Source organism: Mustela putorius, unplaced genomic scaffold (genome assembly GCF_011764305.1).
Source record: "Mustela putorius furo isolate JIRA1106 unplaced genomic scaffold, ASM1176430v1.1 tig00000228_pilon_pilon_pilon, whole genome shotgun sequence".
Lineage (NCBI taxonomy): Eukaryota > Metazoa > Chordata > Mammalia > Carnivora > Mustelidae > Mustela > Mustela putorius.
In genome coordinates, this window is record NW_025421322.1 from 15,864,782 (window position 1) to 15,884,042 (window position 19,261).

At 34.5% G+C, this 19,261-nt stretch overlaps 1 protein-coding gene across 1 annotated transcript in view; it reads right to left on the reverse strand.

Moving 5' to 3' along the window:
• Positions 1-19,261, reverse strand: part of CSMD3 (CUB and Sushi multiple domains 3) — a 1,237,422-nt gene that overhangs the window by 580,173 nt on the left and 637,988 nt on the right. Inside the window, exon 12 of the mRNA XM_004743466.3 lies at positions 1,522-1,625. Within this exon, the coding sequence (XP_004743523.2) occupies positions 1,522-1,625 (104 nt within the window). The remainder of the gene's footprint in view (positions 1-1,521; positions 1,626-19,261) is intronic.

Here is a 19,261-nt window from a genome sequence, read left to right on the forward strand (position 1 = left end):
ATTTATTTATTTATTTTTACTAAATTATCCCATGCTTCTCACCTCATCCACTATTTGATTTCATCCATTCAAGACAGGATTTTAAAAATTAATTTAAAACTCTCCCCATCCCTGTCTTCCAATATAAAATGAAATAAGGGCATCATATGCACTTAACAATTAAAATTTTGAAGTGAGCAGCAAAACCACTAATAATTTTTTTGTTTTTGTTTTTGCAACTGAGGTCAAATGGGGATGGTCGGTATGCGGACTGTGGTGAGAGATAGTGGTGGCAGTGTGTGACTGTGGGAAGGACATTATGCGGGGTGGGGTGGGAAACAAGGCGTAACACCCACCCCACACACACAGCCTAGAACAGTGTGGATTTAAAGCATCTCTTGATCAAGGAGGAATTAATTTTTCTTTAGAGTATGGTTGTATTTTTTTAAAAAGTTCTTTGTTCTCTCAGTATCTAAAAGTTGTAAAGGTATTGCCCTATTTTTTCTTATTTTGAGTTTTATAAGAAAAATTAGATCCATATCATTACAATAAGGTCTGGATCTGAATAGTGTGTGTATGTGTATGCACATACACACTTGCTACTCTCACAGTCTTAGGGTGTTTTAAAAATAATGTATTTTTTTTTCTTTTCTTTCCTAGCCCTCCCACATTCTCACTAGGGGGACCAATTTAGATCTATTGATTGAATAGTCTAAAAGGTAATGCTCACAGAATGAAGCTTTAATTTTTATTCCCAGTGGAGATGAAATACTCAGTGTGAACTTCAATTTGATGGTTTAGGGAAATCCATTGTGTTCATGAAGTCTGAACTGAAAATCAATAGCTATGAAAGGAATTCTGAGAGAAAGTGAATCCTAAATTTTTGAGGTTCAAAGGAGAAAACACAATATAGTCTCCCCAAAATATTTTCCATGCCACTATCAGAGGTAGATTATTGGAATGAATAGCCCAAGGACTGGGGAATAAATAAGTTATTAGCATTTCCTGTTTTTTGATACATGATCATTGTTTCAGCCCATATCAAAATCCCCATTTGCTCTACTTCATCTATTTCAAATCTAAACTTCAGATCTCAATGGCTAGGAATGATTTTACAGCCAATACATGAACATGACCCACAAGTCTGCAGTACAGATATCAGAGACCCCTGGGATCCATTTTATACTTTTTTTTTTTCCTTTCCATTTCTAAACTCTAAGGGCAAGGGTATTTTCCAAAATAAACCCTAATCATCCACTCTGCAATTTTACTGTGAGCTTCCATTTCTGACAGGTTTCTGTTTGCCAGTGGAGTCTAGAAAATTCTGTTTAGATCCAGTATCTTAAACCTCACTGAAGAAGAACTAATAAATACTATATGTAGGTTGATCATAATAACCAAGTTACGATGCTTCTTCTGTTCATAGTAGTGGAAAGGACCAACTAAAAAAAAAAAAAAAGAAAGAAAGAAGAAAGAGAAAAAAGGGTAAAATTTAATAAAGACCTGATAGGCAAAGTCAAGAATGAGATGGTGAGCACTTACACTTGGAGTACTGTCCTGGGGTCTCCAACTTCACCTCCATCACCAATGGTCAATGTATCATAGCCAATCTCCAGATCAAATTCTTCAAAATTTATCTGTATGACCTAGCAATAAACAGAAACAAACATCTCAACTATATTGCAATATGTAATAAAAATAAAAATTCAGGCAAAGAAATGTTGAAAATGCATATCAGACTCATTATATTCATCCATATAAATACCATGCGAGCAGACTATGTCTGACTATCCCTAAAATCCAATTATTATAATTTTCATGATTTCTATTTGCTCTAATGCACCTTCTGTAATAATTTTCAATGAAATGGCATGGCTTCTGTTTATAGGAAACTCTTATTTGAAGCATGATTTTTTTTTTTTTTTTTTTTTAAAGATTTTATTTATTTATTTGACAGACAGAGATCACAAGTAGGCAGAGAGGCAGGCAGAGAGAGAGAGGGAAGCAGGCTCCCTGCTGAGCAGAGAGCCCGATGTGGGACTCGATCCCAGGACCCTGAGATCATGACCTGAGCCGAAGGCAGCGGCTTAACCCACTGAGCCACCCAGGCGCCCCCTTTTTTTTTTTTTTTTAAAGATTTTATTTATTTATTTGACAGACAGAGATCACAAGTAGGCAGAGAGGCAGGCAGAGAGAGAGAGGGATATTTGAAGCATGATTAATGCAAATCTACTTTGAGAAGTCTTTATAAAAAGTACATGTAGGCGGAGAGTGGTTTTCCATACATTTGCATATATTTTTTATAAAACTAACATGGAAAAACACAGTGTGCTATTTCCATTAAATAGTAAAGCTTAAAAAAACATTAGAGCTAAATTTGAATCTAAATTACCAGATTTAAAGGTATTGGATTTACTTTTGTGTATCCTTTGGTAACAGAATCCCTCAAATGATTATAACATGTTAGTAAAACCGGGAGCAAATGACACCACAATACGTAACTTAGTATTATTTCTTACTAACATATACTTATGTATTCATACATTGTTTATACATTTATGCAAAAATTCATATTTAATAAAACTGTAATTTTTAAATTAGGAACCCGATATGATATTAAATAATAATGTAATTAAGAATCAGTACAGGAAGAAATTACATAAATACTGTCATATATAATCATGCCTTGAGCAAAAAATAGTTAATAATAAAATAATATTCATTATTTTAGATTAAAAAAATGAATGCCCAAGGTCACCAATTTTAGTAAAGAATAAATTAAAAAGGCATCTCTCTAATAATTTTCATAGCTATTTGTTACCTTGGAAATATAAAGAGAAATTCTAAAAAAATGACCAATTTTATATTCTGGATTTTTTAAGCTTTATAACATTTTTTTTTTATTATGACACCTCTTGATTTTTTTAATGGTTTTATATTACATATAGATAGTTACATACAGATACTCTCAATTGATAATTGTCTGTCATTAGAGATTTAGGTTGTTTTTACTTTTTTGTTTTTATAAACAATATGCTTATGAACACTATTAAACAGTTCCTAGTTCAAATGTATATCTCTATGTTATATGCTTAGAATTATAATTTCTCAAAAACAAGCAAACATTTAATTTCATGATATTGTGTCATAAGGTTTTCCAAAATTATTTTACTAGTTTAAATACTTATAACTTCTGTACATTAGATTTAATTATTTCTACCAATGTAGAGAGTGTGTAAAGTATATATCTTTTGTATTTTCTTAATAATTAAGCTGTATATATTTTTATATGTATGTCATTTATGTTTCCTTTTCTGTGACATGACTTTGTATTTTGACTATTTTTCACTTGACTGCTTGTTTATTTATTTTTTGGAAGGAGGGGCTGAGAAAGAGGGAGAGAGAGAATACCATGCTAGCCCCAATGTGGAGCCTGATGTGGGGCCTGATTTCACAACACTGAGCCACACAGGTGCCCCTGGACTGCTTGTTATTGATTTCATAATTCTTTATATCAGTGATTCCCAACATGTTTCTTTTATAGTGCACATAGGAAAGAGTAATATTTAAGACACATTGAGGTAAAAAGATGAGGCTGCTTCCAATGAAAATTTTTTACCCAGGCCCTACTCTGCCTCACAGAGAGCTAAGATCAATGTCTTCGTTCTACCTGTAACTCATTCATAATACACCGTTCATAATACACCACTGAGTCTAACTCACTAGTTGAGGTCAGCTTTATATATTATGGATAGTAATCTATTACATGTTATGTGAGTTGCAGTATCTTCTTCAAGTTGATAGCTTGCTTTTTTGCTTTCTTTTTAAAAAATCTTTTGATAAGAAGGAATTACTAATTTTACTAAAGTGAACTTTTAATCAATTATTTTATAAGTAACACTTCTGCATTACCTATTTTCTTCAAATCTTTATTTTTGAGGAAGTGATTTTCATAAAGTGTGTGAAATAGAGACATAAACAATAACAGTAACCTAGCAGAGATCCCCCTTTTCAAAGCTTCAGTATAAATAAGCAGTTGTCTCAATATTACTTGAGTAAACAGACCTCTTTTCCCCAATGATCTGCATGTCAGACTGACATATCTCAAGAGTCTATAAATAAGGATGTTGGTTTGAGAGTTCTAGATTGAGCTCTTTGATCAGTTTGAGTGTCCCTGAACCAACAGAAATTGGCTTATCGCTATAAAATAAGACCATCTTATGAGTCAGATATTCAATTTTTCTATACACATTTTGAAAACCATTTTTTATTATTTTTTGTTATTCTTTTGAAAGATTTATTTAGTTATGAGAGAGAGAGCACATGAGTGAGGGAAGGGGCAAAGAGAGAGAATCCCAAGCAGACTCCCCATTGAGTGTGGAGCCTGATGCAAGTCTTGATCTCACCACCATGAGATCATGGCCTGAGATGAAATGAATAGTTGGCAGCTGAGGTGACAGAACCACCCTGGTGCCCTATTTTTTTTTTTTGTCATTTCAAATGGTATATATCTTTATATTTTTACCTTTTCACTGTTTGTATATAGATAGGAAATTTATTTTTGCTTATTGAGCTTACATTTAGATGACTTTCCTACTACTATTATTTATAAATTATTTTTAGTTTTGTATATAACAAGTATATCTTCTGTAAATAACAATTTATATTCTTATCTGTCCTATTTATTAATTTTAGAGAGAGGTAGAAAGTATGGGAAGGGTGGTGAGGGTGGAGCAGAGGAACAAGGAGTCTTAAGCCCACTTCTATGGAACCCAACAAAGGACTCACTCAGGACCTGAATTGAAACCAAGAGTAGGTGGGTTAACCAACTAGGCCACCCAGGTGCTGTTCTTGTTTCTCCCTTTCTTTTATCTTTTTTTTCAAAATTTAAATTCAATTAGCCAACATATAGAACATCATTAGTTTCAAATGTAGAGTTCAATAATTCATCAGTTGCATATAACACCTAGTGCTCATCACATAATGCACCCTCCTTAATACCCATCACCCTCTTACCCCATTCTCCCACCGGTCTCCCCTCCAGCAACCCTCAGTTTCTTTCCCATAGTTAAGAGTCTCTCATGGTTTGAATCCCTCTCTGATTTCTTCCCATGGCATTTACCTTCCCTTCCCCTTTAATCCTCTGCATTGTTTTCTATATTCTGCGTATGAGTGAAACCATATGATAATTATCCTTCTCTGACTGAGTTTCTTTTATCTTAACTGCCCTGGATTTCTGGGGTTTAATGAAATAGGTTATAGTTAGCCTCATTAAGTTGTAGCTCACTTAAAAGGAAATGCTTCTATCTATACTTTCAATGCCATCCCAATCAAAATTCCACAGCATTTTTCAAAGAGCTGGAACAAATGATCGTAAAATTTGTATGGAACCAGAAGAGACCCCAAATTACTAAGGAAATGTTGAAAAAGAAAAACAAAACTGGGGGCATCACATTGCCTGATTGCAAGCTTTACTACAAAGCTGTGATCACCAAGACAGCATGGTACTGGCACAAAAATGGACGCATAGACCAGTGGAACAGAGTAGAGAGCCCAGATATGGACCCTTAGCTCTATGGTCAAACAATCTTTGACAAAGCAGGAAAATAAAAATATACAGTGAAAAAAGACAGTCTCTTCAATAAATGATGCTGGGGAAATTGAACAGCTATGTGTAGAAGAATGAAACTTGACCATTCTCTTATACCATACACAAAGATAAACTCAAAATGGATAAAAGACCTCAACATGAGACAGGAATCCATCAGAATCCTAGAGGAGAACATAGGCTCTAACCTCTTTGCTATCAGCCACAGCAACTTCTTTCAAGATATGTCTCCAAAGGCAAAGGAAACAAAAGCAAAAATGAACTTTTGGAACTTTATCAAGATAAAAAGCTTCTGAACAGCAAAGGAAACAGTAAACAAAACAAAGAGGCAACCCATGGAAAGGGAGAAGATATTCTCAAATGACACTACAGACAAAGGTCTGATATCCAAGATCTATAAAGAACTCCTCAAACTCAACACACACAAAATAGATAATCACATCAAAAAATGGGCAGAAGACATAAAAAGGCACTTCTCTAATTAAGACATACAAATGGCTAACAGACACATGAAAAAAATATTAATCATTATTAGCAAACAGGGAGATTCAAATCAAAACCACATTGAGATACCACCTTATACCAGTTAGAATGGCCAAAATTAACAACACAGTAAAGAACATGTGTTGGAGAGGATGTGGAATAAGGGTAACCCTCTTACACTGTTTTTGGGAATGTCACTTGGTGCAGCCACTTTGGAAAACAGTGTGGAGATTCCATAAGAAATTAAAAATAGAGTTTCCCTATTACCATGCAATTGGTATTTACCCCAAAGATACAGATGTAGTGAAAAGAAGGGCCATCTGTACCCCAATGTTCATAGCAGCAATGGTCACAGTCGCCAAACTGTGGAAAGAACAAAGATGCCCTTCAATGGACAAATGGATTAAAAAGATATGGTCCATATATACAATGGAGTTTATGCCTCCATCAGAAAGGATGAATACCCAACTTTTATATCAACATGGATGGGACTGGAAGAGATTATGCTAAGTCAAGCAGAGAGAGTCAATTTTTATATGGTTCCACTTACTTGTGGAACATAAGGAATAACATGGAGGACATTGGGAGATGGACAGGAGAAGTGAGATGGGGGAAATTGGAAGCGGAGACAAGCCATGAGAGACTGTGGACTCAAACTGAGTGTTTTGGAGGTGATGGGCATGGGGGGTTGGGTGAGCCTAGTGGTGGGTATTATGGAGGGCACATATTGCATGGAGCACTGGGTGTGGTTCATAAACAATGAATTTTGGAACACTGAAAATTAAATTAAAAAAATAAAGGAAATGCAAGATTAAAGGGAAAGAAAGAAAATTATTCTAATATTTCACCATTAAGAATATTATTGAGGTAATTATACTTTATGAAGACAAGGAAGTTTTCTTCTCCGGTTTTCCTTGATTTAGTATCAAAATTTTTCATCAAATAAATTGACACAAGTATATTTTCATTTCTATTATGGAAAAGCTTCTGTAAGTTTGAGAATAATTTATTTTTTGGAAGTTCGGTAGAACTATCCTGTAAAGGACAGCTGCATGGCTCAGTTAATTAAGGAACTGCCTTCAGCTCAGGTCATGATCTTGGGGTCAGGCTCTCTGCTTACCAGGGAATTTGCTTCTCTCTCTCCCTCTGCCTCTGCCCCCTACTTGTGCTCTTTCAAATAAATACATAAAAACTTAAAAAAAAATAAAAGAACTATGTTGTAAAAATATCTAAGGCTCTTTCTGGAGAGCAGTAGTTTTTTTTTTTTTTTAACTTTTTGAATTATTCAGACTTTCAGGTTTGTTTTCTTTTGAGTCAGTTGAAATAAGTTTACTTTTCTCAGAAATATTTCAACATTGAGAAAATTTTCAAATTCATTGTCATATAGTCATTCACTTTCTTTTAGTTTATGCTACATCTAGGCTTTTGTCCTGTTTCTATTTCTAATATTATCTGTGTTTCCTCTATGTTTGCTATTTTTTTTATTATGGTAATATATGTAAAGGAAAATTTGTGCTTTTAACCATTCTTTAAGTGTACAGTTTGGTGGCATTATGTTCATAATGTCGTACAACTCTTACTGTCTGTTTCCAAAAGTTTTTCCAATACATCAAACCAAAACCTTGGGACTATTGAGCCATAACACCTCATTTTCCCTTTCTCTTGCCCTTGGTAATTTCTAACATGCTATATATTTCTATAAATTTGCCAATAAGAAGTATTTTATGTAAGTAGAATTATTTGTCTTCTTGTGTCTGATTTATTTCACTTAGCATAAGATCTTTGAGGTTTATACATATTGTAGCAAATGTATTCCTTTTCATGGCCAAACAATATTCTATTTTAGGTCTATAGTTCATTTTGTTTAACTAAAACTCTGTTGATAGTCACATGTGATGTATGTATTTTTTGCCTATTGTGAATATTGCTACTATGAAGATTGGTATACATGTAAACGTTCAAATATTTGTTTTCGATTTTCAGAGTATATGCCCAGGACTGGAATTTCAGTGTCATATATTAACTGTATGTTTAACTTTTTGAGGAACTGCCAAATTACTTTCCAGAGTTGCTGCAAAATTTAAATTCCTACCAGCAATACAGGAGGATTCCAGTTTTTCCACGTTTCAAAAGTTTTGATTTTTGTTTTGTTTTTATTGTAGTCATCCAAGTAAGTGTGTTGCTTATTTTTATTTTGTTTTTACTGTAGTCATCCCAGTAGGTGTAAAGTTTTCTATTATTGTGGTTTGATTGCATTTCTCTAATGAATAATAATATCAAATATCTTTTCATGTATTTATTGGCCATTTGCATATCTTCTTTGGAGAACTGGCTATTCAAGTCTTTTATCTATTTTTAAATTAGGTTGTTTTATGCTACTGATTATGTACTCTAAATATTAGTTTCTTTTCTTCCACTTTATTTATTTATTTAAAAGATTTTATTTATTTATTTGACAGAGGTCACAAGTAGTCAGAGAGGCAGGCAGAGAGAGAGAATTTTATATCTGTCAAAAATCCTTGTTCTTTCATCCTTTAAATATGTTATCTTATGGTTTTCTGGTTTCCATGTCTTTTTCTTATTAAAAATCAGCTGTTAATATTTTTAGGATTTCTTGCACATGACCAGTGACTTCTTCCCTCATCCTTTCAAGATTCTCTTTGTCTATATCTTTCAGCAATTTAACTATGATTTGTCCATGTATGAAACTCTTAGAGTTTACTTGGAGTTTCTTGAGCTTCTAATGTGTAGATTCATGTACTACTCACATTTGGAAAATTTTTGACCATCACTTCTTTAAATATTCCTTCTGCATCTATATAAGATTCTCATAATACATTTTTTACTAACTTGTTCATATCTCTTATGCCCATTTCATTATTTTTTATTTATTATTTTTTCTTTTTATTTTTCAGACTGGATAATTTTAGTTGTCCAAAAAACTGTTCAAGTTTACTAATTCTGTCTTCTGCCTGGTCAGATCTGCTATTGAACTTCTCTAATTTTTCACTTCAGTTTTATATTCTGAATTCCCCAAATTCCTATTTTTATAATTTATATCTCCTTATTGATATTCAGATTTTATTAATATATCATTTTTATGGTTCCCTTCAATTCTTTGTCCATATTCTTTGAGCATAATTAATAGAATCATGATAAATCTTTGTTTAATACACTCAATGACTGAACTTTCTTCAGGGATTTTTTGGTCAAATCAATTTGTTCTTTTGAATGCTCATACTTTCTTGCTTCTTTGTATGCTTTGCAATTATTCAGTTGTTGTTGAAACTGGACATTTGAATATTATAATGCAGTAACTCTGGAAATCAGATTCTCTCCTTTCTCCAGGATTTGCTGTTTTTGATGGTTGAAAGTTTAACTTGTGTCCATACAATATTTTTTCTGGATAGATTTTTTTTTTAAATACAAGGAGCTTAAAAAGCAATCACTTTAAGTATTTTTAGGCTGCTATAACAAAAATGCCATAAACTGGATGAGTTATAAACAACAATAAAAAAATTATCTTAGTCCTTGATGCTGGAAAGTCTATGATCAAGATGTTGGCTGATTTAGTGTGTGGTGGGAACACTCTTCCTCATAAATGGAAATCTTTTTTTTTTTTTTTTTAATCCTCTGGACCTAAGTATTTCCTAAGGGCCGACCTCCCAATATCATCATATTGGGCATTAAGATTTCAACACATGAATTTTGAGTGAGCACAGATATGCAGACCATGACAAGACCTTCCCCAGTCTTTGAGGATTGGCTCAGTGCCCCACACTTGTTTAATACTTAGCCAGACCATTTGCAAGTCGCCTTAGCTTTCACTTGTTGCTTACACTAGGTTTACACATCAGCTAGTGGTGAAAGTTTAAGGTCTTCTCGGGTTTTCTGAACATGCGCCTTGTCCTGCACATGCATGTGACTTTCTAAATTCTACCATATACTGGAGGGTTTTCAAATGCCCTCATTTCCAAAAAAAACTGATATTTCTAGTGACTCATTCATGATAGCTTTCTTCCCTATGTGTTTGCTATATTTAATAGTAAAAGCGTATTTATTTGAGCTTTAGCTTTGAGAATCCTGAGGCCCTAAATTGGGTATAATTTTATTCATTTTATGCTAATTGAATCCAAGACTTACTACCAAGCTGGTGCCATTTAACATTCTCTGAGGGTTTTAGATAAATGCTAAATTTCAAGTTTAGCTTCTTCACCTATTGATCCAAGGAGACTAGGCCCCCATCTTAGTCGTCTCATTCCAGAGATTTATTGCCATCTGCTCCAAGGAAAACCAAGTTTTCTTCCCATTTCATCTCTTATTTTCATTTCAGTTCATGTTCTTTTCATTATGTGTATATCTATTTATGTGTGTTTATACAGTATCTATGCATAGCCTTGTAGATTTTCTTTGCTTTCTTCTAAACCAGAAATGCACTGAGAAATATGTTTCTTGTTTTTCAGTTGAAGGCCCTTTCAGAATATCTGATCTGTCAGCCTGTCAAAAGAAGAAATCCCACAGTCCACTTTACCCTAAATCAGTTCACAATATATTGCATTTAAAACCAGGGAATGCCTCCTTTCTATGCCTTTAAAAGCCTAATCAGCTAGTAGAGACAAATTAGCTATCAAATAAATGACTGATAGTTTGATTGCTATTTCTATGCCAAACCCTTGATAGTCATTATTGTATAATAATGTCCCAAAGGATTTAGACACCCATTTAATGGTAGATTTTATTTTGCCAGAATTGTAACTGAGATTCACACATTTATATATATAACAATGAGAACCCTACTTCATTTTAAATTAAGTGATAAATTAATTACTAACTAGTCCATATACTTTCAGATAAGCACTTAACCACTGAGCTGTCACTTGAAATTTTAGACATTTGTAATTCTTGAACAATTTCAATGACACCCAAATACTGAGAAGCTGTAATAGTCTAAGTGAATTTGTAGAACACATTCATTTTAATTTGATTCATGTAAACTTAGTTTAAATATTTTTACTGGAATAGACCTTTAAAGTAAAGTCTATGCATTAAAAAATAAAAACTAATTTTGCCTCAATTGGAGACTTTAATATAAATAAAACATAATAAACTCAAAAATGGTATACTGAAATATTTCCAAAAAGAAAAAAATTAGAAGGTATAAAGATAATTTGGAAAAACAAATAAAAAAATTTGTTTATAAAAGTATGTAATAAGTAGCATCAGGACTCTGATGTGAAATTTTGTTTTTATGGATTCTCTCTTAATATGGGAATTGACCAAATAGACATTTTATATCCTTTTATTTTTGCTTAATGTGGAAATGAAATGCAATGCTAATAAAAAATCAACAAATATTAATGTATCAAGAACACTTCCTCTACTTGTTTAGTTGGTAGCAGGGCTGAAACATTTACTAGGGAAACTGGAAGAATATAATGAATATTTATAGAGAAAGCAATGTCATACATATGCCTCCCTTATTTTTTCCTAATTATTATTTGTGGGTGGGAAAAGAAAACTGCATTTAGCTCATGGGATTGCTGAAAAAAAGTTGTGATAATAAAATATGCCCCTGAAACATAGAAATAATCTATAATTATCTTAATTTCTCTTAACCAAATAAGCCATTATCTTGACTTCTATTTGTAGAGAAATGATTCCAAATGGCTTACATAGTGCTGCTTATTGAGAGTTATGTTAAAAAACTTTTAAGCTACTCACATAGTCGATTAAGAATAATCTCATGTGGAGGAAGCAAGAGGGTAGAAGAGTAAAACACTGAAATATTATTAGGTCCCAGGAGTTCAGCTAGATAGTTGTCAAACCATTCCAAACACCTATAAACTCAACAGGAGATAGAAGACAAGAAGAGCAGAAATTCTAGGACAGAAAATCAACCACTTCCTGGAAGATAGGACATGTGGAGAAGTGAATCTGAGAAAACAGGAAGATAGACGGTGGAGGGGAGGAGCTGGCTCCTAGTAAGGAGTGGAGCATCAGAACATTCAGAAGTCTACTCCACTGAGGGACATTGCCCCAGATGCTTACTGGGGGTGTGGGAACAGTGTGGTCTCAGGACCCATTGGGTCAAAGAAAGACTGGGGCTGCCTGAGTGTGGCAGAGTTGGAGGTATCAAAGAGGGGAAGCCAGCTACAGAGACAGGGTCAAGGAGTAAGCTTTCAGCCTATGGTTACCTTAAACCTTTATCCAAGGCACATTTGGAACACTGCTCTTCGAACAGGGACCCCTTAAGTGGCAGATCTGGAGAGAGCCCCTTGTCCTCCTGCAGGAAAAGCAGCACAGGAGGGCACAGTAGGAATCTGCTGGGTTTGGAGACTCCAAATGGGGCTGTGCGCCAGAGATACAACCCCTCAGTCACAGGCCAGGTGAGCACGGACGGAGTGCAGCCAGAGACCAGGGAGATGGGAGGGTGTGACTGCTTTTCTCTGATAGTGTACTGGAGAATGGGTCCCTGAACTCTCAGCTCCTCTGGGCCAGAGATTAAGAGGTTGCCATCTTCATTCCCATCCTCCAAAGCTCTACGGAAAGTGTTCAGGGAACAAAAGCTATCGAGAGTGAACCCAAACAGATTACTTAGCCTGGTCCCTGGAAAGGGTGGTACAATTCTAACTCAGTCAAAAACGTTTGAGAATCACTGCAAAAGCACACCCCCGCCCACCAAGAAGATCAGCAAGAATATCAAACCAAGACCAACTTTACCAATCAATGAGAACTGCAGAAATCCTGAGCTAGGGGAAAGCAATACATAGAATTCATTGTTTTCTTCCCATGATCCTTTAGTCTTGCAAACTTAAGTTTTTTTTTAATTTTATTTTTTTCTTATTCTTCATTTTGACTTGTCCTCTTTCCTCTTTTAACATTTTTAACTATTTTATCATGACAGTACACTTTAAAAATATTTTAAAATTTTCATTGTTATAGTCATATTTTATCCCTTCATTGTATTTGACCTTATTATTGTATACATATAGGTTTTTTTCTTTAAAATTTTGAGATACAATCTCTTCCAATAGATCTAAATATACCCTAAATCTAGCACATGGGTTTGTTCTAGTCCCCAGCCTGATCACATTCTCTCCACATCTTTTTTATGTTTTTTTCCCAACCAACTTATCTTATGAATTCCTTTTTTAGAATTTTTTTAAAATTTTCATCTTTACACTCATATTCCATCCTATCATCATGTTTTCCTTTATTTTTGTGTATGTATAAGTTTTTACTTCTTTATAATTTTTGAGGTTGTTTCTTCTAAGAGACCAGAATATACCCAAAATCAAGTGGATGACTCTGCTCTATTCACAAGTCTAAAATATATATAAATGATATATATATTATATATATTAAACATTATATATTATATATAAATATAAATAATTCATATATTATATATTAAGCATTATATATCATAATATATAAAATGTATAGATGATTTATATATATTATTTATATATTTAATATATTTATATAAATATTTATATGTAAATAATATATATAATAAAAATTAAAAATTATATGTATATATATAATTATATATATGTATATATATAATTTTTTAATTTTTATTTTATTTTCCCCACTTTATTCTTCCCCAGTTTTGGGTCTCTTCTGATTTGGTTAGCATATATATTTCTGGGGTCTTTATACCCTTTTTGTATTTTATTCACTTATTTATATATTCTTATCTGGGTAAAGTGACAAGGCATTGTCATTTTAAAATGATAAAAAAAAAAAAAACCAAGAGGCAGTACTGATGGCTAGAAACCAATTCAATATGAACATTGGTAATATGTCAGAACTAGAGCCCAGAATAACGATTCTCAAGGAGCTAGCAGGGTTGGAAAAAGGCATGGAAGATATTAGAGAATCCCTTTCTGAAGAAATAAAATCCCTTTCTGGAGAAATAAAAGAACTAAAATCTAACCAAGTTGAAATTTAAAAAGCTATTAATGAGGTGCAATAAAAAATGGAGGCTCTTACTGCTAGAATAAATGAATCAGAAGAGATAATTAGTGATATAGAAGATCAAATGATGGAGAATAAAGAAGCCGAGCAAAAGAAAGACAAACAACTACTGGACTACAAGGGGAGAATTCGAGAGATAAGTGATACCATTAGATGAAACAATATTAGAATAATTGGGATCCCAGAGGAAGAAGAAAGAGAGTGGGAGAAGAAGGTATATTGGAGCAAATTATAGTAGACAATTTCCCTCATATGGCAAAGGGAACAAGTATCAAAATCCAGAAGGCACAGAGAACCCTCCTCAAAATCAATAAATATAGGTCCATACCACGTCATCTAATAGTAAGACTTACAAATCTTAGTGATTAAGAGAAAATCCTGAAAACAGCTTGGGAAAAGAGGTCTGCAACATACAATGGTAGAAATATTACATTGGCAGCAGACTTATCCACAGAGACCTGGCGGGCCATAAAGGATTAGCATGATATATTTAGAGCACTACATAAGAAAAATATGCAGCTGAGAATACTATATCCAGCCTGGCTGTCATTGAAAATAAAGAGATAAAAAGCTTCCAGAACAAACGAATCTGAAAGAATTTACAAACATCAAACCAGCTCTACAGGAAATATTGAAAGATGTCCTCTAAGAAAAAAGAGAGCCTAAAAGTAGTAGACCAGTAAGGAACAGAGACAATATAGAGTAACAGTCACCTTAAAGTCAATAGAATGGCAGTAACTTAATGTCTTTCAATAGTTACCCTGAAAATAAGTGGGCTAAATGCCCCAATCAAAAGACATGGGGAGGGGCTGCCTGGGTGGCTCAGTGGGTTAAAGTCTGTGCCTTTGGCTCAGGTCATGGCCTCAGGGTCCTAAGATCGAGCCCTGCATCAGATTTCTGCTCAGCAGAGAACCTGCTTTCCCCTCTCTCTCTGCCTGCCTCTCTGCCTACTTGTGATCTCTTTCAATCAAATAAATAAATAAAATATTTAAAAAAAGACATAGGGTATCAATGGATTAAAAAAACATGGATATGCTGTCTATAAGAAACTCATTTTAGACCCAAATAAACCTCCATATTTAAAGTGAGGGAGTAAAAAAAAAAAAATTACCATGCTAACAGACATCAAAAGAAAGCTGGGTGGCAATCCTTATAGTAGATCAATTAGATTTTAAGCCAAAGAGTATAATAAGAGATGATGAAGGACAGTATATCATACTTAAAGGGTTTGTCCAACAAGAAGATCTAACAATTTTAAGTATCTATGCCTCTATCATGGGAGCAGTCAATTATATAAACCAAATAATAACAAAATCAAAGAAACACATTGACAATAATACAGTAATAGTAGGGGACATTAACACCCCCTCAATGAAATGGACAGATCATCCAAGCAAAAGATCAACAAGGAAATAAAGGCTTTAAATGACACACTGGAACAGATGGACATCATAGATATATTTAGAACATTGTATCCCAAAGCAACAGAATACACATTCTTCTCTAGTCCACATGGAACATTATCCAGGATAGAACATGACCTGGGTCACAAATCAGGTCTCAACCAGTACCAAAGGCTTGGGATCATTCCCTGCATATTTTCAGACCACAATGTTCTGAAGGTAGAACTCACTCATAAGAGGAAAGTTGGAAAGAACTCAAATATAGGGAGGCTAAAGAACATCTTACTAAAGAATGAAGGGGTCACATTTTGAACCTCAGGATACACCCAGACTGGAAGTGAAGAGACGGAGAAGCATCTTTCATGCCAAAGGGCCTCAAAAGAAGGCCAGGTTAGTGATTCTCATACCAGATAAATTAGATTTTAAACTAAAGACTGTAGTCAGAGATACAGAAGGACACTACATAATTCTTAAAGGGACTATCCACCAAGATGATCTAACAATTGTAAATATCTATTCCCCCAATATGGGAGCAGCCAATTACATAAGAAAACTATTAATCAAGATAAAGAGTCATATTGATATGAATACATTAATAGTAGGAGATCCTAACACGCCTCTCACAGTAATAGACAGGTCATCCAAGCAGAATATCAATAAAGAAACAAGAGAATTGAATGACACATTGGACCAGCTGGGCTTCATAGATATACACAGAACCTCCCACCCTAAAACAACAGAATACTCATTCTTCTCAAGTGCACATGGAACCTTCTCCAGAATAGACCACATACTGGGTCACAAATCAGGACTCAACTGATACCAAAAGACTGAGATTATTCCCTGCATATTCTCAGATCACAATTCTTTGAAACTGGAGCTCAATCACAAGGAAAAGTTTGGAAGGAACTCAAACACCTGGAAGCTAAAGACCGCCTTGCTTAAGAATACTTGGATAAACCAGGAGATCAAAGAAGAACTTCAATGATTCATGGAAACCAATGAGAATGAAGACACTTCAGTCCAAAATCTATGGGATACAGCGAAGGCGATCCTAAGGGGGAAATACATTGTCATCCAAGCCTCCCTCAAAAAAATTGAAAAATCCAAAATACACCAACTTTCTCTATACCTTAAAGAACTGGAGAATCAACAACAAATTAAACCAACTCCACAAATAAGAAGGGATATAATCAAGATTATATCAGAGATCAATGAGGTAGAAACTAGAGATACAGTAGAACGTATCAATGAAACTTGAAGCTGGTATTTTGAAAGAATCAATAAGATCGATAAAACATTGGCCACAGTAATCCAAAAGAAAAGAGAGAAAGCTCAAATTAATAAAATTATGAATGAAAAGGGAGAGATCACAACTAACACCAAGGAAGTAAAAACAATCAGAAGCTATTATCAACACTTATATGCCAATAAGTTAAGCAACCTAGATGAAATGGATGCATTCCTAGAAAACTATAAACTTCCAAAATTGAACCAGGAAGAAATTCACAACCTGAATAGATTGATATCTAGTAACAAGATTGAAGCAGTGATCAAAAACCTCCCAGAAAACAAGAGCCCAGGACCTGATGGATTCCCTGGGGAATTCTACCAGACTTTCAAAGAAGAAATAACACCTATTCTCTAAAGCTGTTTCCAAAAATTGAAGCAGAAAGAAAACTTCCAGACTCTTTTTATGAAGCCAGCATTACCCTGATTCCCCAAACCAGGAAAAGACCCTACCAAAAAGGAGAATTTCAGACCAATATCATTGATGAATATGGATGCTAAGATTCTCAACAAGATCCTAGGAAATAGGATCCAACAGCACATTAAAAAGATTACTCACCCAGACCAGGTGGGATTCATCCCTGGGTTACAAGGATGGTTCAACATTCTCAAATCAATCAATGTGATAGAACAAATCAGTAAGAAGAAAGAAGAAATACAGGGTCCTCTCAACTGATGCAGAAAAAGCATTTGACAAAATCCAGCACCCGTTCCTGATTAAAATGCTTCAAAGTATAGGGATAGAGAGAACATGCCACAACTTCATAAAATCTATCTATGAAAGACCCCCTGCAAATATCATCCTTAATGGGGAAAGGCTCACAGCCTTCCCACTGAGATCAGGCACAGGATGCCCACTCTCACCACTCTTGTTCAACATAGTATTAGAAGTCCTAGAAACAGCAATCAGACAACAAAAAGAAATAAAAGGTATCCAAATTGGCAATGAAGAAGTCAAACTCTCTCTCTTCGCAGATGACATGATTCTTTATATGGAAAACTCAAAAGACTCCACCGCCAAACTGCTAGAACTCATACAGCAATTAAGTACTGTGGCAGGATACAAAGTCAATGTACAGAAATCAGTGGCTTTCTTATACACTAACAATGAAAATACAGAAAGGGAAATTAGAGAATCGATTCCATTTACTATAGCACCAAGAACCATATGATACCTGGGGATAAACCTAAGAGGTAAAGGATCTGTACTCGAGGAGTTACAGAACACTCATGAAAGAAATTAAGGAAGACACAAAAAGGTGGAAGACCATTTCATGCTCTTGGATCAGAAGAATAAACTTTGTTAAAATGTCTATACTGCCTAGAGCAATCTATACTTTTAATGCCATCCTGATCAAAATTCCAGCAGTATTTTTCAAAGAGCTGGAGCAAATAATCCTAAAATTTGTATGGAATCAGAAGAGACCCCAGATTGCTAAGGAAATGTTGAAAAAGGAAAACAAAACTGGTGTCATCACGTTACCTGATTTCAAGCTTTACTACAAAGCTGTGATCACCAAGACAGCATAGTACTGGCATAAAAACAGACACATAGACCAATGGAACAGAGAGCCCAGATATGGACCCTCAACTCTCTGGTCAAATAATTTTCGACAAAGCAGGAAAAAATATACAGTGGAAAAAGACAGTCTCTTCAATAAATGGTGCTGGGAAAACTGGACAGCTATATGTAGAAGAATGAAACGTGACCATTCTCCTACACTGTACACAATGATAAACTCAAAATGGATAAAAGACCTCAATGTGAGACAGGAATCCATCAGAATCCTAGAGGAGAACATAGGCAGTAACCTCTTCGATATCAGCCACAGCAACTTCTTTCAAGATATGTCTCCAAAGGCAAAGGAAACAAAAGCAAAAATGAACTTTTGGGACTTTATTGAGATAAAAAGCTTCTGCACAGCAAAGGAAACAGTCAACAAAACAACGAGGCAACCCACAGAATGGGAGAAGATATTTGCAAATGACAGTACAGACAAAAGGTTGATATCCAGAATCTCTAAAGAACTTCTCAAACTCAACACACACAAAACAGATAATCATATCAAAAAATGGGCAGAAGATATGAACAGACACTTCTCCAATGAAGACATACAAATGGCTATCAGACACACGAAAAAATGTTCATCATCACTAACCATCAGGGAGATTCAAATTAAAAACACATTGAGATACCACCTTACACCAGTTAGAATGGCCAAAATTAGCAAGACAGAAAACAATTTGTGTTGGAGAGGATGTGGAGAAAGGGGAACCCTTTTACACTGTTGGTGGGAATGCAAGTTGGTGCAGCCACTTTGGAGAACAATGTGGAGATTCCTTAAGATTAAAAATAGAAATTAAAAATAGAGCTTCCCTATGACCCTGTAATTGCACTACTGGGAATTTACCCCAAAGATACAGATGTAGTGGAAAGAAGGGCCATCTGTACCCCAATGTTTATAGCAGCAATGGCCACCATAGCCAAACTGTGGAAAGAACCAAGATGCCCTTC